The sequence below is a fragment of the Hydractinia symbiolongicarpus genome, chromosome 2 (genome assembly GCF_029227915.1).
Source record: "Hydractinia symbiolongicarpus strain clone_291-10 chromosome 2, HSymV2.1, whole genome shotgun sequence".
Lineage (NCBI taxonomy): Eukaryota > Metazoa > Cnidaria > Hydrozoa > Anthoathecata > Hydractiniidae > Hydractinia > Hydractinia symbiolongicarpus.
The window spans coordinates 24,642,677-24,669,154 of record NC_079876.1 but is presented as its reverse complement, the minus strand read 5'-3'; the positions used below and the strand labels follow the sequence as shown (position 1 = coordinate 24,669,154).

The 26,478-nt window shown below is 35.5% G+C and overlaps 1 protein-coding gene across 3 annotated transcripts in view; it reads left to right on the top strand.

Annotated features, from left to right (window-relative positions):
* LOC130630309 (uncharacterized) overlaps positions 1 to 17,369 on the top strand; it is a 30,560-nt gene extending 13,191 nt beyond the window's left edge. Inside the window, exons 9-14 of one of the 3 annotated variants that reach the window (XM_057443762.1) lie at positions 114 to 160; positions 6,047 to 6,301; positions 8,377 to 8,429; positions 12,830 to 12,857; positions 13,068 to 13,214; positions 13,990 to 17,369. In XM_057443762.1, the coding sequence (XP_057299745.1) occupies positions 114 to 160; positions 6,047 to 6,301; positions 8,377 to 8,429; positions 12,830 to 12,857; positions 13,068 to 13,214; positions 13,990 to 14,543 (1,084 nt within the window). In that variant the 3' untranslated portion in view covers positions 14,544 to 17,369. The other 2 variants (XM_057443763.1, XM_057443764.1) reach the window with 2 other exon arrangements.
* The last annotated feature ends 9,109 nt before the right edge of the window (positions 17,370 to 26,478 follow it).

Below are 26,478 nucleotides of genomic sequence, written 5' to 3'. Positions count from 1 at the left end.
ACGTTTTGTGAAATGACCGGTTAATATTTTTAAAATATAATGTTGAAGTGATGTGTAATTGACATTGATATGCCAGTTTATGCAGCCCTTGCATCTTGTTTCCATTTATTTAGACAATCGCGTTGTGTTAATTACAACTCAGATCTGAAAAGGTTTTCAAGTAAGTATAAGATTTTAGCTGACACGTATCGCGTTTAGTGTTAACGTAATGACCTTTCAATCATTCACCCTACAACACCTAATTTGCACGTATTTTTATTTAATTACTAAAAAATACTATGTGTAGAATCGTTGTAAGATAAGGACAAAATGGCTTTAAAAAATAAAATAGAGACACAGCAGTAAAAATAACTGTAAAATTGGTAATGACTTTGCTCGTGCATTTCTTCATAACAATGTAGTTGCAATTTTGTATGATTTAACTCCATGTTAATAAATGCAAATAGGTATGGCAGAAAGTAATGCAATCTTTATACCATCATGGTAGCCAAGTGTGTGATAGGTCACAATTTAATGCCAACCCAGTATTTCTTTTAGAAAGTTTTTTCCACAAGAAATAATAACGCATGTCAGTTAATGTAATCTCAGCTAGTGAATTTGTCTCTATATTTAATTTCATCGCATTGCCTTGCATTGCATTGTAAAAGGTTCCTGATAAGCCTAAGACTGTGCAAGAATATTGTTGAGGCGTAGCGAAGCATGGTTTAATATGTACCTAATTGGTACAAGACACAAGAAATGTGCAGACGGGTTGTTGATCGATAATCTTACCCCTCCAATATATTTCTTATCGATGCAAGACTTAAGACAGAAGACATAAGAAATGTGCAAGAATGCCGTTGGAATTAACCACATCAGCTTCATGAATGTACTAGGTCGGTTCATTACTCATGAAATGTGCAACAGGGTGGTTGATGACGGTCTGTGGATGCTCGGAGATGTGCCTGATCGGTTCATTACACAAGAGGTGTGCAATAAGCCTACTGGAGGAGATCGGTGGATGCTCCAATTTGTTTTTAATCAATACAAGACTTCAGAAATGTACAACAGGGCTGTTACAGTAAATACGTATAACCTTCGATATGTTCCAGATTGGTTTATGATGGCAGCGATTTTTGAAATCTATGCGGTTAGCCCATGAAATGCGAGGTACGGGGTGCGCAAGAAGCAGGTATTCCTGTTTCTTGAAATACATCACGATCTCCTACCATTTTTCTATCATCCTTATAAAGGATGATAGAAAAATGAATGAATGTTATAGCAGTCTTATTTCTATCATCCTTAAAAAAGATTTTAAAATATTTTGGGGCTAGACATTCACTGGAATTGCTAGTAGTCCAAAGAAAAAAGCGATGAAACAATAATACGATGATTATGGAAGTTTACTAGATGTGTATGAGCGATGTGAGTAGAGACAAGGCTTGTCATACCAGCTAAAGTACTACTGCCCCTGTTATATGGAACACGTCACCTATAATGAAGCTAGTTGTATATGTAAGGGATAAGAAAGTTGTTGCCCTGCAGGTTGTTTTTCTAGCTGGGCCAATAAAAATACTTAATAAAAGAGGTAGTTACCGTCAAGTCACAAGAATGTTATAGCAGTTTTCCTGCCTACAATATTAAGGATGTAAGCATTGAAAATCTAACACTATGTTAAATAACTAAACTAACACTCTTAACTATGTCGTTTGATCTTGGAGGTGGTTAGATACGAAACCGAAGAATCAACACCCTGGGGATGGCGCTAAGGCGTAAACTAGAAGCCCATCTAGGGGTAAAGGAATACTAGACAGATCGTATTTTTTTAAAGGCATCATCATTGCCCTTTTGTCGCCATTTCGCCACTAGCTGCGCACGCTCTTTCTCATTGTTTTGCTTACAATCCGAATTTGTTCCTTTAGCGCCATATAAAGCCGTTTTCCCCTGTATAATCACGCTTAGTTGGTCGTCACATATGACTGTATTTTCGATAGCTCTGGAGATTACATCTGTAACAGAGTTCAATTTCAATTCTGCGAGTAGTCTGATGCTTCTGTGCCTTTGCTCCTATCCTTGAAGAATTGTTTTTCAGACCCGCTTGGCCTACACTCATGGCTAGCGTAATACCATCCATAAAAATACACAGTGGCACACCAAGCCTTGTTGCTAGTGCACAAAATCCGTATCCGGTAGTGATGACGCTAACTCCTAACAAGGCGTAATCACTCTATCTAACCCACGGACCATGTATCTTATACTTCTTGGCGAGTCCATCACGCTCATTGATTTCCTTTCTAAAATATTGCTCAATCTCCTTTATCTTTTGCAATTTGAAGGTCCGGGTTTATTCTTGTCATCTTCAGGCGCAATTGGTGTCAATGATGAATATATTTTATGCTCTATCTTTATTCCATAAAGGTGTGCATAGTAATCGCGCGAAAGGCTACATTTTTATAGGTATGAATTTATCGGCCAGCATAAACTCGAGCCTATCCGTCGACTCTTTCAGATATACGATGCAGGGGTATCAAAGGATCAGGTAACCATATTGCCACAGGTTGCTTTTTAATGGGAAGCAAGACTAGAATCTTTGACTTTTTACCATCTAGGTAGCAGTTCTCGTCATCAAGCTGATGGCAGGCAAGGTATTTGTCCGTAGCGTACCAACCTTCAGGTTCAGACAGACCCATAAGTTCCATTAGCTCACGGTCGATAATACCATTCTGTCTTCGACTACCCTAATTCTGTATATACATATCTTTGTCAAACACATAGGCCAATTTTATTCGCTTCCTTGTTGATATGTGCCGCTATGTTATCAATTATGTACGGCTTGTGAATCCGATGCGAACAGCGTTAGTTTTTCTGTTTTTTGTTCCGATCAGCTCCAACCTTTCTGATGGTGAAATTATTCTTCATAAATAGGTTAAGCCATGTAGGTCTAATTCTTATTGAGTTTAAAGTGATTTTCGTACACTGACCGAAGTAGTCGTCAAAAAAGTACTTTTTTATATATATGGTATGTAGTTTTGCTTTATCTTTCTCATACAAGAAAAGATAAACATTTATTCATATAGTGCAAATACGGATTACAAGTCGCACCGCGGCAAATGACTCCTCAATATCACGAACCTTGAACATCGAGATCTGTACATATCAACATCGACTCATATATCGGTGTTATTTCGAGAGTTATTATCCCATCAAGATGCCACTTAAGCGTAACTATCCAGTATGTGTTGCATGGCAAGCATGACAGGTACTAAAATTCTGGCAAATCAGGTCAACTTTGCATTGCATTGCGCTACTACAGCCTTAAGCATCTCTGCCAATTATCTAACGGGCTCACTACCGCCTATCAACAGCATATTTCTATTTCATATGCAGCGCATACTCGGAAGAATAAAAGTACTTAAACCATTTAATGATGGCTTTAGTCGGTACAGCAACCCCTACTCGACACTAGTATTGGCGCAAATAGATAGTGAGTATGAGGTAGACTCCAACGGGATGTGCAAGTGCTTATCTTTGGTTCACAAGCGCAAGCAAAAGTCTCTTTATTAGGTTCCGGTGCAGATAACTATACAGCGGGACAAGTTCTATTACAAAGCTTTGAATCGATAGTTTTGAGAGTGGAGGATGTTAGAAAAGATATAACAATCTTTCAAAAGGTGCTGCAGTATGCCAGAACAACTGCAAAGCTTCGTGGTGATGGCGAGCGTGTATAAGCTACCCGGAGACTATTAATGAAGCCCAAGGGCACAACAATAATATCCTGATAGTACCAGCCAGCGTAGGCCCTAAGGTAAAACCTCTAATGGTGAAGTCTGAAGAAGGATTGAGAAGACGGCTCACAGAGAGGCGATTATCCAGGTGTGCATAAGGTGCCGGAAGTAGTACATGCTGAGCGTAGAACAGCGGAAAATCCTTTCAACGCATAAGTACGACGCATGGCGTACAAAAGACAACTCGGAAAAACACAAGGACTAAAATGCCGTATTGATTACCGCCGGAGTAGCGCAATTCTTGTCTCTATGTGGTGCTAATAAAACTTCTGTACGCTGGGCGCATTTTAATCAATATTATCGTACAGAAAAACCTAAATTCTTTTGTTTTTACCTTCCTCTTACCATAGGCAACGCGATATCAACAAAAATGGCAACAATGCCGGCAAGAGCAAAGTCTTAGACTTCTGCGATAGCTTACGTAGCTTGCTCTCTAAATTTCCAAGATTGTTCAACGTTCTCCTCGGTTCTTCGATATCTACCTGCAGAAAATCACACATAGACCCGTTTTGCACACCTTTGGTGAGAAGCTACAGGTCACTGTCGATGTTTACCTGAGCTAGTTTTTCTTTACTGCAGGGGAAATTATACCTCAGGGTGGTAGTGTACAGCATATTTGCAGAGTTTTGAGTTCTTGTAGATGTGAGATCTGATACCACATCCCGCTCGTGATACCCACAGAACACGATTATGGGGTCACCAACCATCCCGCTCTCACAATCTCAAAAGCCTGGTGTTTGGTACATTCAGTACAGGTTTTCTGCACTTTCCTTCAATCCTTACATGTTTTGATGAGTCAAGAGACTTTTCACTTGTGCCTACAAAGCTTTTTTTAACAAAGTTCCATCTTGGGATTCAGCTTTAAGGCCTTGTTCAGCATATTCTTCACGCTAAACGCCAGGGATACTCACCGCAGTTCTATACCGTCATCATAGTGTGGAAGTCTTGTCTTTTCCACCACTTTAATGAAGGGTTCCACTTCGGCTAGATTGTACTCGCGCAACCAGTCCATTATAATGACACAACCTTGCTTTCCAAGAAGGCTGTTGTAGAAGTGCTCGTGTGCAACGTTCCCGGCCTTGTTCAGTTTGCCATATTCCGTTAACCACTCGTACACTCCATCATAGTGAAACAAACTAGCTTGTAAAACTCTGCGTAGAATACTTTGTGCTCTGCAGGTGTATTAATTTACCATACTCCGTTAACCACTCGTACGGAAACAGTAGCTTTTCCAATCTGCAGTCAAGAGATTTGCACAATCTGTCATAGCGCTTGTCTTGCGCTAAGAGTTTCTGAGATCCAGAAGTTGGAGCTTTAAAGTTCATATATTTTCCATTTTGTCTTCAGCCATTTTCTCTTCAAAGTACCGCTCGATCATGCTTATGTCGTATATGCTACTGTTAAACCCAATCACGATTTACCAAGTCGTTCCATGCATCCGGAGTCTTTATCGGGAGCATGTCAAAGTCTTCGGGCTTCTGTCCACGTCTTCTACGACTCAAACTACATTTACGCATACGTGGTATGGGTCACGCGACTTTTGCGACGCAGTTGATAATTTATGATAATTAATGTTGACGCTACGCGTGATATCACAGGTTTCTCAGGGGTAACTGCCGGCGGACTCTGGCTGAGGTGATTTGACCGGTGTTTAGTGTTACTGTACTTTGAGAGAGTCCTATATAGTAGCAAAGAAAACTTGGAAAATTAGTATAAAAAACTGCCTGCAAATACTGCAAAAGAATCGGTTACAGAAACGTTTTTAAGTTATTTCATTTTTACCATAAACTTTATGCTAGGGGAAAGTATCAAAACGTTTTAAACAAAAGAGATAACAAAGAAATAACTGGTTAAATTACCCGTAAATTCGGCAGTGCTTGTACTTATACATGGAAATAGGTTCCTCCTTTTTAAGCCGTGACGATAAATAATAATGGTTACTGTAGAAGATTATATATGAGTCTCACAAATTCTTTTTAGTCAACGAAATTGTTTCGTTCACTGTTTGCTTTAAACTTTAATACAATTAAAATGTAAACAGATTTACAAAAATTAGGAATAGTTTTATAGAGACTGTCTTATAGGCGCCATTGACTTAAAACTATAAGAAAATAGAAGAAATTTCTCGTCTCTTAAAAAACACAGACACAACTCACCGCCTTAACATGATTAAGTTAACATATCAAATCTTCTAACAGCAGGGAACGGTCTGATTTAGGTGATATGCCACGCTCCAGTCACGTTGGCATGAATAAGGTCAACACCATTTCTTCTTTGTATAGGATACACACCGCAATTACGAAATATCATTGCTTATGACAACATCACGGATACTGTCTTTGGAAAAGACATGAATGGTCACAATGTATTGATCAAGAAAAGACACAATGAAAGAAAATTATTCTACACATCACCAGTTACATGGAATCGACTTTTTACAGCATCAACTGTAGTCATGGCAAAATCTTACAGCTATTCAGATTTGGCAACTGCTCCAAAATCAAATGAAATTGTGTTTGGTGATGTTACATTCGATGGTAAAGTTTTAAATACTTCTTAATTAGAAACTCAGAAGTTATTGTTTGACTTCTTTGATTCTCTATAGTAATTACAACCGTGTGGTTTTTCTGTAACTAAATTACTATCAAATGCAATATATATCTTTAACGGTTTTGCCTGTGAAGCCTTGTAAAGTAAACAAACAGATAATCAATTGTCTGTCTCATAAAGACATTATTACTTATGATTGATAATAAGCATTCGTAACTACCGGGATCTCTGATAACCCCTGTTAATCCTATTCTATGCTGTCGATTTCATTATAATAACCCATCTTTACTATAATGCATGGCTATGATATTTACTGAGTGATTGTACTTGTGTATTAGACACCCGCAAAACTACCCTTAAATATCTATAAAATACTTATAATCGGGAAAATATAATAACTTTCGTTGGGACCATCCTTGAAACTAACAACACAACTTTACTTCATAAAGAGGAATTTATTCATTCTGGAAAGTTTGGACACGTGAGTAACCCTTTTTTCAAGATTTTTTTCGGAATTTCCCTAAAGTTAGAAAAATCGATTGTTGTGATAATTTTGGCACATTTTTATGCTAATTATGCAGAAACCGAAAAATGTGCCAAGAAACTTTTAAGTGGCTACCAGAAACTTTAAACAGAATGTTAAAAAGCGTTCTAAAACTAAAGTATTTGAATTTTAAGTAGCGGGATTTTAGGCAAATTTTAAATTTCTGATGACGTCGCAGAAAAAGAACTGCATAAACAATAATATATTGCTGCCATTTTGTTTTCTTTTTTGACCTAACTTATTTGACGTACTATAAGTGTGCCAAGTTTGATTCCATTTGAAAATATCTATCAAAGGTTATGGAGTCCCCGGTCCTAACGTGATTGAAATACCCCAGACCGAATAGGGTTAAGTGTGGAAAGAATGTCAATTTCGACTTTTACTAATGGCTATGAAACGATAACGGCGCACTGGAAACAAAATAAACGGAACGTTTCTAAAGGATTTTATCATTGAAGTGATAAAATTCATGCAGAAAAAAAAACGCAGCAATGTTATTGAATTACAACATCTACATTAAAAAATCAGCGATTTTGAATACTGACTGCACCATTGGTTAGGTGGGAAAGAATATTTAGTTTTCACTTTACATTCACTATTATAATCGAAATAAAACTCTCGTTTTTAATTTCATGCGATCTTCATAAGGCCGACAGGTTAATAATATCTTTTTATTGAGTACTATTGTTTCTAAGGGTTTTTGCGCGTTTTTATTATGGCTGGCGAAATAATTTTTTCTATAATGCCTTTAGTAATACCGTCTTTATCACAATTTTTCCAGGCTCGAGGAAAAGCATTCACCAACCAGTAGTTTGAATCACCATCACAGCCCATGTAACAATGTAGCCCAGGTTCATCCCTATATAAAAAAGGTAGCCTCCTCCTTCTCCCTACTACAATGTTGTGTCACCTATTGTGTAATCAACAATCCTAGGTCAAATCAAATTTCTTTGATGCGTAGTTGACTTTTTCAAATTCTGCGATGTAGTCAACTGTCACAGTTATTGTCTTTTGGAAACAAAATGTCCAATCTAAGCACTTGATGTTGACAGCGTTGAAAAATAGTTCCTCTTTTTTCCCGCGAACAAGTAAGGACTGTTGACTTTCTGTTTGACAGTTTTACGGGCACTTTTTTTAAAAACATCATTGTTTTGCCTTTTATAACGGATTTTTATGAACTCCCTTTACCCGAACTCACACGTCGCCCTGACAGTTAGTATCAAGTGATAGGCTTTCCTTTTGGGTAGTATGTTTCCTTTTTGTTTTTAGATTCATCCTTCTCATTTTTTTTTCTATTTGCACTCAAAGTGATAAAAATGTTATTTAAGATAAAACCAGAAATTTTAAACTACTTGAAACACACATTCGACCTTCTCGAGCTACCAGAGTGGAATGGCCAATTGTCAATCAGGCAACGACTTTTGCAAAGATGATACCATTTTAAGATCTTGAAAAGGAATTCTTAAAATCAAATAATGCTTTTTGTATGATTTCTGTGAATTTTTTTTTGTATTTTAGTAACTTATTACGGAATAATTGATCGAACCTCAGATGAGTACTTCATACTTTGGGTATGTATGTTATAATGTTTGAAAAAATAACCGTGAGAAGAAGGTCCTGTGCAATTTTCAATGCTATAATTCAGAGAATTTAATTATTGTCTTGTTGCTCAACTTGATTGTTACCGTCAAGGTTTTGCAAAATACAGGTTTTCAGGCATTCTGATTGGCTTAGCCAATTAAAATGTAAACAAGGACGAAATAAAAAAAAAAAAAATTTCGAAAAGCACTGGAAATAATTTCATATTTAACTCCTGCAATACATTAATCGGTAAAAAAAATGCAGATTTTTACCGTTAAAGTACTCAGATTCAGCGTCAATACTCTGTCTAGAAGCTTCTTTAACTATGCTAACTTCCTAGCTACGATAATAGAATATCCAGTTTTATCGGAAATACTTAATACACAATAAATAAGTCCTTCTTTGTTTTCAAACTCGTCTCTTCACCATTTTGGTTACTCATTCAATATAAAAATCGTCGAATCCCATGTCATTCTTGGTTAGCTAGCTAGTCGAAAGATTTATATCAATATTCATAGTAACTAACCTTTAGTTCTTAACTCAACTTTACACATTTTCGGTGAGTGTCGATGTTTTTTTTATGGATAGTCTACGGGGAATTGCAAATTCTACATCGAAAATTTCTTTTTTTAAATAGGAAACTTCACCTCGAGTGTTAACGAAAGTATTATATTATTACAGTATAAAAACCCTTTTTGTTTTCATCTAACTTGTACGAATAACAAACACAACAATAACCGATTACCCCGAATCAAGATCTAATTGCCGACCAAGCTTTAAATATTGTACTTCACATTTTTTTTATCTAGTTCGTAGAGACTAGATATTGATAAGGAGCTGAGGTACCTGTCCCACAATGGAATCTTTTACTGATTTAAAGTCCCCCCGTGTTTGACGTAGGTGCGCACCCCCACATGGGTCTTTCTTTTTGGTTAGACTTTTATCGGAAAATTGAAAATATTTTTTAATATATTTTTTATGAGGGTTTAACCATCTGTTTCCTGAAACAAGGAGAAAAAAATGAGAAAAAAGAGAAAGAGAAGAAAAAATTTATTGTTACTTCCAACTACCCGACCACTGTGGCAGTAATTAAAAGTGTTTATATTCAAATCATATCAGCAAATTTAAAACATTTTCACACTAAAAGTTGCGTGTTTTAGTTGGTTGTTGCTTTTTCTATAGCTTGGACCGTAAAAGAAAACAAATTTAAGTTTAAGAGTAGCACACGCTGGTCAAAGGAATCTCGTAGCCTAGCCCTGTGATAAAACTCAACTGAGCAACACTTACCTTCGATACGTAAAGAAATGGTTTGTCTAATTGTAAATAGTGAAGAGTAAGAAGAGTTTGACTAGCTGCTTGTAAAGAAAGGTCCAAATAAAAATATGTCATCGATTTCGATCTCAGAACCATTAACCTCCCAAGCGGGAACGTTACCTCTTAGCTAAATATAATAATGGTGGTAAAACTATTGAGCCAGATTACATACCTGCAGACTCTCAGTCCTAAAGTATCAGCATGATATTTATAAGCAGTTTGAAAGTTACGGAAGCGCAGTAGTACGAGTTGTAAATATTAAACGCCCTCTTTGCCTGCTTAAAAAATGATTATGACTGTCAACGTCTGTGTTTTACGACCTAGTTGATCATACGTCTTGTTTATTCTGTTTCCTTTCAAATACTCATTTGCTAAAGCACAATTTATATTCAGCTAAAATCTTTGGAAATATGCTCTCAAACGGAGCTTATCTTGAATATATGTTATTACATTATTAGTGTGCGAATTCTTAGGGAGATTCTAAGTGCACAACGACTTCGCACTGCATGGTCTTAAAGCCTGGTTCAAATTTTTAAATTCCTCTGCCTATTTCCCTCTGGGCTACTTTCTTGTTATGACTTTTTCAAGTTTTATATATATAGTATATTACCTAGTCAAGACAAGAATTTATTCTATGGTAGATTATGGGTTGATTTTTTCTTTAGAATAAGGTGTAGCTAATCACAATCAGTTGTCTGTTAAGTTTATTCTATCTGCATCTCTAGCACGCTAAACTAGCGTGGTTGGCTTTTAAGTCAACCACATTTTAATGGATAGAAATATTTTTCAAATGGCCATCACTATGTGATTTGGCACCAGGTAGTCTTAACGTGACCTGAGCTGTACTGTTGATAAAACCGTGTAAAATATTTCTTAACTTCGCTTGAGCTGTATTGTTAATAAAACCGCGTAAATTGTTTCTTAACGTCGTTTGAGCTGTACTGTTAATAAAACCGCGTAAATTGTTTCTTAACGTCGTTTGAGCTGTACTGTCGATAAAACCCCGTAAACTGTTTCTTAACGTCGTTTTAGCTGTACTGTTAATAAAACCGCGTAAATTGTTTCCTAACGTCGTTTGATCTGTACTGTTAATAAAACCACGTAAATTGTTTCTTAACGTCGTTTGAGCTGTACTGTTAATAAAACCCCGTAAACTGTTTCTTAACGTCGTTTGAGCTGTACTGTTAATAAAACCACGTAAATTGTTTCTTAACGTCGCTTGATCTGTACTGTTAATAAAACCACGTAAATTGTTTCTTAACGTCGTTTGAGCTGTACTGTTAATAAAACCGCGTAAATTGTTTCTTAACGTCGTTTGAGCTGTACTGTTAATAAAACCCCGTAAACTGTTTCTTAACGTCGTTTGAGCTGTACTGTTAATAAAACCGCGTAAATTGTTTCTTAACGTCGCTTGAGTTGTACTGTTAATAAAACCGCGTAAATTGTTTCTTAACGTCGTTTGAGCTGTACTGTTAATAAAACCCCGTAAACTGTTTCTTAACGTCGTTTGAGCTGTACTGTTAATAAAACCGCGTAAACTGTTTTTAACGTCGTTTGAGCTGTACTGTTAATAAAACCCCGTAAACTGTTTCTTAACGTCGTTTGAGCTGTACTGTTAATAAAACCCCGTAAACTGTTTCTTAACGTCGTTTTAGCTGTACTGTTAATAAAACCACGTAAATTGTTTCTTAACGTCGTTTGAGCTGTACTGTTAATAAAACCGCGTAAATTGTTTCTTAACGTCGTTTGAGCTGTACTGTTAATAAAACCGCGTAAACTGTTTTTAACGTCGTTTGAGCTGTACTGTTAATAAAACCCCGTAAACTGTTTCTTAACGTCGTTTTAGCTGTACTGTTAATAAAACCACGTAAATTGTTTCTTAACGTCGTTTGAGCTGTACTGTTAATAAAACCGCGTAAATTGTTTCTTAACGTCGTTTGAGCTGTACTGTTAATAAAACCCCGTAAATTGTTTCTTAACGTCGCTTGAGCTGTACTGTTAATAAAACCCCGTAAACTGTTTCTTAACGTCGTTTGAGCTGTACTGTTAATAAAACCACGTAAATTGTTTCTTAACGTCGCTTGATCTGTACTGTTAATAAAACCACGTAAATTGTTTCTTAACGTCGTTTGAGCTGTACTGTTAATAAAACCGCGTAAATTGTTTCTTAACGTCGTTTGAGCTGTACTGTTAATAAAACCCCGTAAACTGTTTCTTAACGTCGTTTGAGCTGTACTGTTAATAAAACCGCGTAAATTGTTTCTTAACGTCGCTTGAGCTGTACTGTTAATAAAACTGCGTAAATTGTTTCTTAACGTCGTTTGAGCTGTACTGTTAATAAAACCCCGTAAACTGTTTCTTAACGTCGTTTGAGCTGTACTGTTAATAAAACCGCGTAAACTGTTTTTAACGTCGTTTGAGCTGTACTGTTAATAAAACCCCGTAAACTGTTTCTTAACGTCGTTTGAGCTGTACTGTTAATAAAACCCCGTAAACTGTTTCTTAACGTCGTTTTAGCTGTACTGTTAATAAAACCACGTAAATTGTTTCTTAACGTCGTCTGAGCTGTACTGTTAATAAAACCGCGTAAATTGTTTCTTAACGTCGTTTGAGCTGTACTGTTAATAAAACCGCGTAAACTGTTTTTAACGTCGTTTGAGCTGTACTGTTAATAAAACCCCGTAAACTGTTTCTTAACGTCGTTTTAGCTGTACTGTTAATAAAACCACGTAAATTGTTTCTTAACGTCGTTTGAGCTGTACTGTTAATAAAACCGCGTAAATTGTTTCTTAACGTCGTTTGAGCTGTACTGTTAATAAAACCCCGTAAATTGTTTCTTAACGTCGCTTGAGCTGTACTGTTAATAAAACCCCGTAAACTGTTTCTTAACGTCGTTTTAGCTGTACTGTTAATAAAACCCCGTAAACTGTTTCTTAACGTCGTTTGAGCTGTACTGTTAATAAAACCGCGTAAATTGTTTCTTAACGTCGTTTGAGCTGTACTGTCAATAAAACCGCGTAAATTGTTTTTTAACGTCGTTTACATAGTTGTTATGATTTATTCTTTTTTTTTTAAGATTCCAGACGACAAATGTAACCAATTCGGTAAATAAAATATTGTATTGTTTTATATATATGTTTCTGTTCCTTAATCCGTCGTAATTATCGTTGGTGCCCTCCTGTTAAAAATCATTAGGAGACAAAAATTATATTTGCCGTTGAATGTCATAATTTAATCTAAATGTCTTACAGATTTTCAATAGCAAAAGAAAATGTTCTTATGGAACTCCTATACATTAAAATCACACCTTTTAGCTGGTCAATCACAAATTTTGGCACTTAGGACATGTATAGAAATCAAGAAATACTGTCCACAAGTGCAAAATGGCTTCTTCTACATTTATGGAGTCGTAGATAAGTTGACTACATCGAAAGTTTACTGCGATATGGAGACAGATAATGGTGTGTTATTGTTTGTTTCTTTGTTCAATTTCAGATGTATCTTCTTAAATTTTATCTTCGATCGCACCTGCTAAAAATTCTACTTTTTTTGTCTAGCGTCAGCTTATAAATTTTCAGGGAATATTATAGCACAAATTATCAACAATGTGTATTTCCAAGACCGGCGGGGCCAAAGGACTGGGGGGAGGGGCGGCCCCACTTTTTTGTCAAGAAGTGATGTTTGTTTTATAAGGTTATCATGTGCTTTAATATATATGCCCTGCATGAGATCAACCATACTTCGAGTTCGTTTTAACTCTATATCGATTCTCAATTTCCAAAAGATGGGTCTGACAAACTAGACCTGATCAAAATTGCCAACGCATTTGTTCAATCGGACGACTACAGAAAGCGGAAAAATTTAAAAAGAAGGAATGGTAGTTATCATATACTAAAGCTCTGCATTATCTTTATTTTGCTTCGATGTTACTATTGCTAATTTTAAAAATACATCTTACATAAAATATACCGTTTATATATTTCTATATATAATCTCATGCATTTTGTGAGGGCTTTCGAGTGCATTATTTCGGAATTTGAAGTTTGTATTAGCCAATCTAGGGGCCGAAAGTTTATAAATTTTCTTCGCCTGCCTGCCTGCCCCAGCCATGGTCAGGCCTCCTATATTACTGAATAATTTAGCCCCTCCAAAATTGCTCCGCCGGGAATGATTTAAAAAAAGAAATATTATATTTTTGCTTTTCATGGTTGTACCGCACATGTTTCCTTTTACCAGGTGGCTGGGTTGTGATTGCTAATTACACTGTTCGCAATGGAGTGCATGGTGATATAAGCAACAATCAAACTGACATATTAAACGATGTCGCAACATCTGGCTTCACGAAATATTTATCTAGCAATATTGGCTTTTCTAACGTATTTACGTATATTGGACTAAAACAGATTAGATTCTACTGTTACACAGATAAGCCAGGTCGCACTTTGCATACAAGATCTTTGTATACCTCTGAAATGGTTAATGCATTTGTTTGGATGAAAGGTTCAACATCAACACAATATACTGTTTGCAACTCTTTCCAAATGTATCCAGATGACACATCGCATTTATCACGACGTTGCAGTGAGTGGGGAAACAATGGTAATAATGCAGGGGGTGGCTACTATGGTTACACGGGGGACCGGTCTAATCATTTGTATAAATATCCCATTCATATTGCATTTAAAAACCTACATTGGTTCATTGGTTTCAACAACATAAATGTGTGTGACGAGTGTGTGGAAAAATCAAATACGGTGACGTATGGAGATTGGATAATATACGTACGATGACAACAAACTCTTTTTATTAAGAAATCACAATATAATATAATGTGCTAAGTGCCTCCATATCAAAAAGTTGTCCAAGATTGTAGTATTCATATCCCGAGTATGTGTTAAATTGTGGTTTTAGTGTAGATCAAACTTCGTGAAAAGACGACCCTTGTTCATTTTATAACAAAATTACAATTTCACATGGCACAAAAAAATAAAATTAGGGAAGAAATGATTCCCCAAAGGTAACAACACGAAGGTAAGACATTATCAAAGCAGGCATTTGCACAAAATTTTCTCTGTTTAATCATTGGATGAGTGATATTAGACTCCTTTAAAAACGTATTCGTGTTGTCCTTCCAATTAATGTTTTGCTTTTTATTAACAAGCTTAAAAATGTTTCGTTCGAGAAAGCAATCGATAACATGATAACAGATCGTAATTGGCGTGAAAGGAAGAACAACGTTTAAGTTAAAAATGGCTGCTGTGTAAAAAAAATCTAAATTGTAAAAGCTAAAAATAGCCATAACAAACAAAAACCGCCTTTTGGTCTTCGGAATATTCTAAGCTGGTTATTTAAACACTCGGAATAAACCACTTGATTTTTTTTTAACTTTCTTAACATTTTTTACTAAATTTATTGTGCTTCTGATCACAAAAAAACATTTGTTGATAATTTCATTATAAAGGCTAGAAAAAACTTTTTTGACGAAAGCACCTGGACGAATCCGTTAATGTACATTTCATATCAAAAAATAATTTGTTGTCAATCTCAAATAACCATTTAAAACTTTAAAAAATTTTAAAATTTATTGTATGCTTCTATCACAAAATGATCTGTTGTTTTATATAAAAGACAATTAAAAAATCAATGAAAACTTTGAAACGAAATAGACAACAATAATAAAAACATTAATTAACCGTATTTAACCCGAACTAATGAAATCATGTTGTTTTATCACATAATTTGTCCCAGCCAATTAAAATCGTAAACAGAACTTTTATAAAATACAGAACATTTTTATAGGGGATGTTTTGCAAACGCTTTTAAAGAAAATTGTAAAAATATAATCGACTTTGCCTGTTACAGACAGACATACCGGCACAGTATCCATTTTATTATAAGAGTCTTTTTTTGCTAATTTTTACGTTTATAGTTTTTAGAGGTCCCAGTCAGTGCCACGTGGAAAAATCCACGATTTTGCACGTCCTTTTTATACCGCATTGAGTGCGTCTCGCTACTTGCGGTACCATTTTGCTTGACGAACAAACAGACGTATACAGGAATTATAATATAGACTAGTGAGTATTCGTCGACCTTCATATATCGCATTTCGTGTTTCCGCAACATGACTTTTTTCTCGTGCACAGACAGACAGACAGTACGGTTATTATTAAAGAGACTAATCGGTTTCACCCGTCCTTTATCTATAGCATTGTTTTCAAATTTGTGTTTTCGAAACAAAACTTTTTTCTCGCGCACAAACAGACTATTATTAAAGAGATGGATATAGAATTTTTTTGTCTATAGCACGTTTTATCAGTACGATATTTAATATATGACGATCTCTACATCCAGATGGGAATTGTAAAGAATTGCGTGTGGTGTAAACCCTATTATACCTGACTGTGGCAGGCATAACGTTTGTTGGGCGCGTGATTTCTAACTTCTATCGGGGCTTGTGATGAAAAATTTTAAACTTAGAGGAGCTATTGCATTCTTGGGACGTAGTGAATTTTTTGCTGTCATTAATTCAAGAGTGTTGTAGCCAAATTTGAAAGAGATATGTATCCAGCAGGAATGACGTCAATTCTGATCCCAATGACGTCATTATATTTTCCCTTACCTTGACCATTTTTAATGCAATGCATATGTCTTAACTTTAATGACATTGACGTCTTTTTGTATAAATCATTAAATTAGCAAACATTTCTGCAGATGTGACGTCGTTTTGGTCCTGATGACGTCGTTAAAATTTTTTTCCTTATATCCAACATTTTTTAAGTAAACTGTTTACAAGTCTCGCAATAATCAAAGTTGAAGCATCAGTGACAATTAGCATGTTAAGGTATATTGGATGACGTCGTTTCCCGATCCCTGTGACGTCATTAAACCAATCTTCTGCCTTGAATAAGTTTGCATTAAGACAATCATAAGGTGTACTGTACCCCTTCACCTTTTACAGATTTATAATGCCAGAAAAAAACAGGTATAATAGGGTTACAACGGTATTCATTGCCCTTTTATTCATCACTTCACATTTCTTAGTAATTGTAGTAATTTAATTTATTTATTTATTTTATTCTATTTTGTGGTTTACGGTTTCACACAAAAATTACACTTTTTCACGGCACAAAAGATAAAATTGTCGAAGACTAGTTCATTTCCCAAGGCTGGCATTACAAAAGTAAGACATATCATCAGAGCAGTCAAGCACACAAATTGTTCTTCTAAACGTTAATTATTTGAGAAAACAATCGATAACATTGTGTGAGGGAAAAAGGAACATTTTAATTCAAAATGGCTACTTGCTTTGAGGAAAAAAAATACAAAAATAAGCTAAACGAAATTTTCCTGATTTTTTCAAGAAAAATATCTCATCTATTTTTCCTTTTTGACTCGCTTTTGACAAAGAACTTAGTATATCTTTCATCGTACTACATTTACATGAAAGTTAACAGCCGATTCAAAAACTCTTAACTATCATCTAAATAACGAACGAATATATTAGAGAATGACTATAAGCTTCAGTATGGGAGGTGATTTTGTTAACCACGTTATTGTATATAACTTTTTGTACACAAGTTAGAGTGTATCTTAATAAAATTAATCTTTAACAAGAACTTGTCTTTTTTACATACTCGTATCCCGAACTGAGCTAGTTACAAACTTCTGTAGAACGGTCATGTCATTATTGTTATTATTGGACACACGTTTATAACAGCTTGTATTAGTTGTATTTGTGTATGTATCCAATTGAATAATTCGAGAAATAAAATTAAAAAGGTAATTAAAAAAACGGGCAGTTTAATACTTTACCTCTTTATAACAGTGTCAGCAACAGAAATTCTTGTTTCAAACAAAACAAGATGCAGGCACTGCTTAAACTATCTCGCTATTAAAAATGCACAACTATGAAACATCCACAATGCGGCCCAATTCTACAATTTCTGCTAACAAAAATACAGCCTATCATTCATGGTTATCGCGCGATTGAAACGTTTATGGTCTTAAACGGCATTTAGGTGACAAAATTTTGATGTCACCACCATGTTCGGCATACCAGTTACGAGTTGGAAACCTATCCTCGCGGGCGAGATAGTAAAAAGAAAAAAAAAGTAAAAATAGTTACCAAGATGAGATTCGAACACACGACTACTCCCGTGTCGGTGCTCGGAGAGCCAAAAATTTCCATTTTGGGACGGACAGCTGTATTTGAATACCCTAGCATCTGCGAGCTAGTGTAATGATAACACCATAGCAAAAAAGTGCTCACATCAGCAAATTTTTTATCCCCGTAATATATTTCTTTACTGCTATACTATGTTGCCACTAAGTTTGATCAACATATCCTAAGTCATTCAGAAGTTATATGAGGTGGTGAAATCTAGCCTAATGCCCTCGGAATATTTGGTGCCAAAAAAAAACTCTAGTATAAAAAGGGTTACATAAACCAGGTATGATTTGCATCAACCGAACTTAAAATTTCTGGCTTTAACTCTTCACAGTATTTTTTTATCGTGAACATAATCTTCTGGATAGAAATTTCTTTAGAAAAGCTCTTCTCCCCATCTACTCCCTCCCTTCTCAATGTTATGCAAAGCCTGACTTGCTTCACCTGACTTGGCCACCGCTTTTTGGTTGACATTCACTTTTATCTTGGTTAGCTCTTAAGTCTTTTCCCATTTTCCGTTTTCTCTCTTTTTTAAAACAGCACAGTTGAATGGCACATCGTAGATTTTTAAAAAAAATGTTTAAAATGAATGAAAAAGGAATTTAGCTAAGTATCATCAAAAACGTGATCTTTTCTTGAAAATTTCTTGAAATGCACTGGCAATACTCCACCCACCCCCCCCCCCCCCCCCCCCAATCGACAAACTAGAGTCGCGCTTTCGGTTACGCAATAAAGAGCAAAATAGATAGATTGGTGTATATTACGTCGTCGAAACTAGTTCAATTTTATTTTAGCGTGGCGATAACGTAATGTCAAATCTAGGCCGTTGAGCATTCTTAAATTTTCCAAATTAAAAGGATTTCTGCATTAAAAATGATATTTTTGTATGTTGTGGAGGATAAAAAGTTGTGCGGTTATCAAGTCTATTTTCGTTCTTAAATTATTCATAATTTAAATCTTTAAAATCCGGCAACTAATGATGTAGCTAACAGCCAAGTTTTTAAAAAAGCTGACATTACATTTCTACCTATAATTAAAGATGAGGTCATTCTCAAACTACAAAACTGTACATATGTCAAGATATTGTCAAGTTTATAAGTTCGAAAACTGTTGAAAGTTTTGATACTACGTACATGTGCGAGATACTTCAAGTATTAATTTATGCTTATTTCTTTATTACATATTCAAAAATGATTTTTCCTAATTAAAAGTCATTTAATAAGTAGATATACAATAGGTAAACATAGGTTATTGAGATTTATTAACCCGAGGTGATTTATATTCAACGACGCGCAGCGGAGTTGAATATAATATCACCGAGGGTTAATAAATCCAATAACCTATGTTTACCTATTGTATATATGTTTTATTATATACCCAAAAAAGATTTTGTTTTCGTTTCATTTTATAGTGTAGATCGAAACATTTTTTTGTGAAATCGACATGTTTTCGAAATGAAAGAATTTTCTCGACAAAAAAGTTCCCGCCATTTCACGTGTTTGGAAATCGACCAATCAGAAAACGGACCACTAAGAAACAACCAATCACAGTTAATTACGATAAAAATTAATGAGGGGCGGAAAGGATAAAATTAAAACATGCGTTTACGAATGTTTTGTCAAAACTATTGTTACGTCACAAGCATTGAATAATACGGGTGGAATACGATTATTTATTCAATGGCCGTTTTTGCTTACGGGTATATAATAATAGTATTAATCAAATATAGTTTTGGAAATTACCTTCCATACATTGTTATAATATGGTCTAGAGAAAATTATTTAGATTGGGGTTTGAGTGACCCGGTCATAGGGTGGGAGGGAGTGAATGCCGTACCAATTCTTCTAAACTACTGTCTATTTTCGAAGGTACTTGGAACACATAAAACCTATCACAGACTTATTTATTTAGCTACTGCTATTAATCCAAATTCTACCAACGATAGCCTCATGTTTGTGTGCGGTCACGTGGTCAAAAAATTGCAAAATATTGATTGTGGCAATTTACACTTTCCAAAAAAGCTCTAAAGTCCTCAATTGTGTCAAATCACGTATATTGTTTAACGACAATCAGTTTTAGAGGCCCTAGTGAGCCATTAACACTGCACGAGTCGTACGAGAATAAAAAAATTGTAATCTTGTTTTTAGGAAGTTACTTTGAAACATAAACAGGACCGGCGGAGCAATTTAAAAAGTGGGAGAGGGGCTAAATTATTCAGTATCGAAGGATGCCCGACCATGGTTAGGGCCGACGGGCTAAGAAAATTTTTTTAACTTTCCCCTAGATTGACTAAAACATACTTCAAATTCTGAAATATTGCGCTGAAAGCCTTCACAAAATGCTGGAAATTACATATAGATATATAGAAACGCCATATTTTATGTAAGATATTTAAAATAAGCAATAGTAACATCGAAACAAAATAAAGATAATGCAGAGAAAGGTTATAGTATATGTCAACTACCAGTCCTACTTTGTAAATTTTTTCGAATACTCGCTTTCTGTTGTCGTTCGATTGAACAATTGCGTTGGCAATTTTGATTAAGTATTTAGAAACAACACTTTTTCCGTATAATTGTAGTACAAATATAGAGCATATGTATATTTTGATCAATTAGTAATTGATTAAAACACATGATACCCTTATAAAAAAACATTTCCTTTCTTGGCACAAAAGTGGGGTGGGGCAGGGGGTGGCTATAGTCCTCCCAGCCCCCCCTGGTCCGCCGGGCCTAATATAATGTAGTCTTTTCCGTACACGCATAACAAACGCAAAATACATTTCAAGTTGTTTTCAAACTTTTTTTTAGCAATAATATAAAAATGAACATATTTCCATTTTTTAGTGAATACTTGTTTTACAACAAAAATAATATAAAAAATAACAAGAAGCCCGATGGCTTGAAGATTTCCGCCATCAGCATAGATAATAATAGTGCCAGACTATCCTCAAAGAACAAAAACGCAATGCATATTATATGCAACGAAAGTTTAACAAGTTTAAAACAAAAAGAAAACAATAAAGTCAACCCAGCGTAAATATCTTTTGTTCTGAGGACGAAATTGATTTAAAGTAGCCCTTCTAGAAGGTTTTGTAAACATCTATGTTAGAGAAAGTTTGAGCCTGACTGCGTCTTGATCACTGAAATATACATTTTTGACGAGTATATCGACTTCAAAGGTGTTTAGAACATTCTCATAGACATAGATGTGGTCAATAAGTGAACCGGATAGATGTGGTCAATAAGTGTACCGGAGAGGTTACAACTTGTTATTCAGTGAGAAAATCAAGGAAATAGTTTCCGTCACTAAATGCATTTACATTAAAATCTCCGAGTATAACATCAACGATTTCGTTTCCCACTCATCTCAATTAAGAGAATTTTTACGATTTTTTTGAAACGTTTTCTTCGTCATTTTAAAGAATATTGCACCTGGAATTTTCACAATATCAAACAATTCTATAGTTTATTATTATTATTATAAGACTAGAAAACATTGTTGTTTGGGATTAAAGTAAAGTAATCTAGTTTTGTGTCGCAGTGAATTAATTGGTATCTGAGTTTCTGTCATTTTTATGTTTGTTGTAGGATCTTGTATTAAGCAAAGTTACTATGATAGAATTTTCACTAATTACGCCAGTATCTTTTGATGTCAATTTTGAGTGTTCTTGCATGTATTGCTCGGTTGCTCGTGTATCAGACACACGAGCAACCGAGCAATAATAATAATATAATAATAGCTGATAATAGCTGATCTGGATAATGTCCCTGTCAGGTATAAACCCTCTAAGCTTGTGATTTGACTTAATGCAACATAGATTTTTCCTGAGTGAAAGGCTCGTTGCTTTATTAAATCAAAACAAACAACAATTTTATCGAACGTTTTTCCTTGAACCTTGTGAACAGTACAGGCCCATGACAGCATTAGTGGGAATTGCATTCGTTTCATAGTAGGTGAAGTTAGATTCTGTTTAATAAATTTGATTTCCTTTTCTATTCTGTTTATTGGAATAACATTTTCTTGCATAGCGTATGGATATGTTCTCATAGCTTAAACTCCTGTACTTTTGTCTTCCATTCTCAAATATATTGTTGTTACTTTTCCTAATTCATCGGTTCTTATACGATGAACAGTTCCAATCTCCCATTAATAAGTTTATCTGATATGTTGATATTTGATGTCACATGACTCTCGCGTTAAGTTTTAAAAGAAGGTTTTGTCTCCATTTGAGTGCGGCTATAGAGTTTTTGCACAATTGACACAGGAATATTTTTTGGAATTTTGTCAATGGCCTCGATATTTATTTCATCCGATGCTATACTGTTAAGCATCTTTTTATTGTGTTGTGCTATAACAGATATTCCTGCAAATGGAATGTCATCTAAGCTTCCAAATATTTCAGTTAGCCGTTGGTGAATGTGCAACAGCAGCTTGTTTGAAACCATTGAGATTTCGTCTATTACGATAATGCTTAGCTCTGAAAACTTATTTCGCAACATGCATCTCTTTTTATCACTCAACTTAGAAATGTTTTTAGTAAAACTTCTATCAACTGGTGTACCTAAGGCTGAATGTATTGTATTTCCCTCTACATTGGTAGCAGCAACACCAGTTGGCGCCAGAATGAGAATCATATCTTTTTCTAAGTTCCCTGCACGAAAGAAAGTGCTTTATTTTGCATGTCAGAAATTGTTTTAGTCAAATGTGACTTTCCACAACCTGCACTTCCTGTTAAAAAGATGTGAATTGGCTCAATTTTGTGGTGTGCGTTACATGCCAAGCCTTTTGTGTAAGTTCTAACCCAATCATTTATTTATTTTGAGTTTCTTTTAATGTTCGATTTTTTTCATGGAGTTTCGTCCAGGTTTACTAACCAATAAAAAGTGTTTTTAATAACTGGGACGTTTTCGGTTTCATTTGGAACTTTGTCATTGCTATAGTAATTTATATTGCTCATCTCATCAAAAACAACGTCATTTTCTTGTTCAGCGAAGGAATCAAGATTATTTGCATTCTTGTGAAAATTTATCATTGCTTCTTCAACAAATTCACCGAATGGTTCGCATATTCTTGTATTTGTATTTATAATTTATAACACACCGTTTTCTAATAATTTCTCTGAGTAAGTACACGAGTTTTTGCTTAGCAATTCTGCTTCCTGGCGAAAAGGATAAAACATAAAGAGCAAATGATGTAACACATTTGTTCCAACATAGGGTATCTCCTTTTTTTTAAATTCTGAATTTGGTCTATCCATGTATCTATCCAACATATTTCGTTTAAAAATATTAGTGCTGTCTGGTGGCAAACTTAAAATCTCTTCTTCGTTACGACATACCCTATATCTCTTCTCAGGAATGTTACTGTTTGCAAAAACCACAACAGGAAATGTCTTTCGTAACCATATTTCTGGCATTATAATAGCAACTGCCTCTTGAACTGACATTTCACGATGATTTCGATACGCATTTGCAATTGATTTCATTTATAAAAATAATCGAATCGTTTCTAATGCTTGTGATGCCGCTTATTAAATGTATCGATTTGGTTCAAGCGGATGCAATTTATCATGCTGAGTGCAGAAAATTGTTTTAAAACACAGAGAAACTTCAAGCATCCCAAGGAAGGGCCAAAAACACATATAAGCAACGTAATATTGAAGTTATCTGTGAATGGCTCGAAACGGATGCTGAGTTGCATTCTGTGGCTGAACTACATGACAAAATGAAAGAATTAACAAACTCTGACGATGTTTACACTCGGAGATACAACTATTGCACTATTGATGGCAAGGGGACGCTCCATAGAATGAGAGTTGTACTTTCTGTAACACCAGGAAATGCATCAGCTAGATTAAAGCCAATACCGAGAGAAAAAATCAAATGTGCAATAGACACAACTACAAACTCTGGTATACCAATATAACCGTAATACCCCCGGAGGAAACTGGAGTGTCGTCAATAAAACTTAAACCAATCATCGAGCTCAACATGGCCAAGGTTCTTCCTAAAGATATAATTTATGACGATATTTGGTATGCTCTTTATTTTCATCCTATGCTGCGACCGAGCTGGTCAGGATACATGAGTAATGTCTCGATCTGCTTACCCTGGCCAATCATCAGTTTCTCTACTTCCAATCATCGACATGAACCCCAATGATATGTCGTGCATTTTTCAACTCTTAAATTTGTGGAATCTCAAGCACAAATTCTGGGCATCGTCACTCCAGTCATAACTTTGGGCCAACCTTTGTGGATCAAAACTTACGAGATAATCAAGGCGAAATCATTAGATATGGTGTGCATGCTAAGTCGTTTTTATCTCATGATAAGTGGGAAGCATTGGATCCCTGTTGAAAGCGAGTGGCTTGGAGGAATCGATGGAACAGATCTATGCAAAAAACACTATTCCACATGTTATCAGTGAGAAGGCCATATCAAGAGCTTTGAGAGCATATTCTCATGTCGAATCAGCCCTTGTTTGTAAATTGATGTCTCCATTAGTTGGTTCTGGAAATAAAAATATTGAAATCGATAAAAACCGATCTTAATCTAATCGTGGATGGGTGTGAAGATGATTCAAACTTTGACATAGCTATGAACAAGTACTCGTCGTTGTCGAAACTTCTAAACCTATGAGAAGGATACAAGGACAAGCTCAAAAAATGTTCGCGCACTGCAAAGCTATGGTTACAATATTTACATTACTTGGAAGTTGTAAAGGACTTTATCAGATCAGAGCGAACAGGAGATTGGAACCTCTACCTCTTTTCCCTTTTCCGGATGATTGACCATATCGCTGCAACAGCTTACATCAACTATGCTAAAAGTGCAAGACTTCACCTACAAACCATGCTGGATTTACAGGAAACATTGGGTTCATGAGCAGTTTTCGAAGGCCTTTCATACTATCCGACGCAGTGACAAATTTTGGGCTGGTATGTGGTCAGACTTAATCATTGAGCAAGTAATGATGCGATCTATCAAATGCAGCGGAGGGCTGACCCGTGGCCGAGGAATTTCAGAATCTGCTCGTCAACTTTGGTTTGGAAGCATTCACCGGTTCGCAGACATATATAATGCAATGGCTAAACTCACAGGTGCATGTCGGAAAACGAGTGAGAAACATGTCCAGCTTTCGATGAGCCAAATGAAAAGAAATGCCAAAGTTTTTGCAACTGTGAAGGATTGGTTAGACAACCACGAACCATTTGACAAAAATGAGCCCCAACTGAAAAGTCTTTCTAGTGGTCTAATCGCGGGTACAAAAATCAATTACGACGTTGCTGACAAAATTGGGAGGGTTATTCACAAGAAACTAGACCACGTTTGTTTCGAGGATCTTGCGATTCGAAGGAAGGAAAAAACCATGACATTTTAAGACATGTTGCCAGCAATCCGTATCGGAGAGACCAGTGTTGTTATCAGTCCGACAATATTGTTTAGCCGTCTTACTGCTCCAGCCAATTTCTCTGAAGAGGTGGGTGAGAACTTCCGTTTCGAGCTGACTCCAGAACCCACATCGTTATTCAACCTCAAAAATCGGTGCTGCAAAACCATTTCATCAGTAGAGATGAGTTACGCTACTGCTGTTGTTGTTTTTGATGGCTATGGAGATGAAATGTCCACAAAAACGCAAGAGGTAACAAAAATGAACTACATTTTATGATTTATAACTATAGGTCAGTGCGTAGATTGGTATCGCTTTTGCTGGATTAAATAAGTATTTGATTTGTTTTTCTTTTTAGGTTGCACAGTGGAAGCACTTGAATCTTCGACGTTTAAACCCAACAGAATGGTGCTGGAGATTAGTTGAAAATTCCATGGAGCCAATCAAGACTGATTTGGAGGCTGCACCAGAATGGCTTCTGAGAGTTATTCGATGTAATTGCAAAACCACTTCTCGTCGTCCTTGCAGTTCTCAGTTGTGTTCGTGTCGTCAAAATGCATGTGGAGGGTACTATGGCGAAAGTTGTGAATATGCAGAAGCTCCTCTACCAGATACCGATGACAAGATCAGTCGATCTCGTTATCGGTATCCTCGGTTCCTCGAGAAACAATCTATGACGGATTCCAACGAACGAAATATTTTTGAGATTTTAGATAGTTTAATGTAGTAGTTTATTTAGCTTTTTTAAATATTATATTCATGACAACCCTTCTAAAAGTGGGAGAACATTTTGAACACATTTTTAAACATCCCAATTTGCGATTGAAAATTTCCTCAAAAAGCATTTTTTTAACAAAAGTTAAAAAAAATCAAAACTTTCAAGAAAATTTCTCCGGTTTCCCCGATTTTTCGAAATCGGTTTCTCCGAAAATAATTGAATTTTGAAAATATTTTCTAACATTCTTTAATTACCACCAACCCAAATTTGATTTCAAATAGCTATTCTATGTTATTTAGTGTCAGAAGTTTAACACTTTTTTGTAAAAATTCATTTTCTAAGGTAAATTTTGCAAAAAGTACCCTTCAGGTTATCATGTGTAAAAAATTTTCCCCAAGAGCCTTATCATGAGGCTTTTAGTATGTTAATCTACATAAAATTCTGAT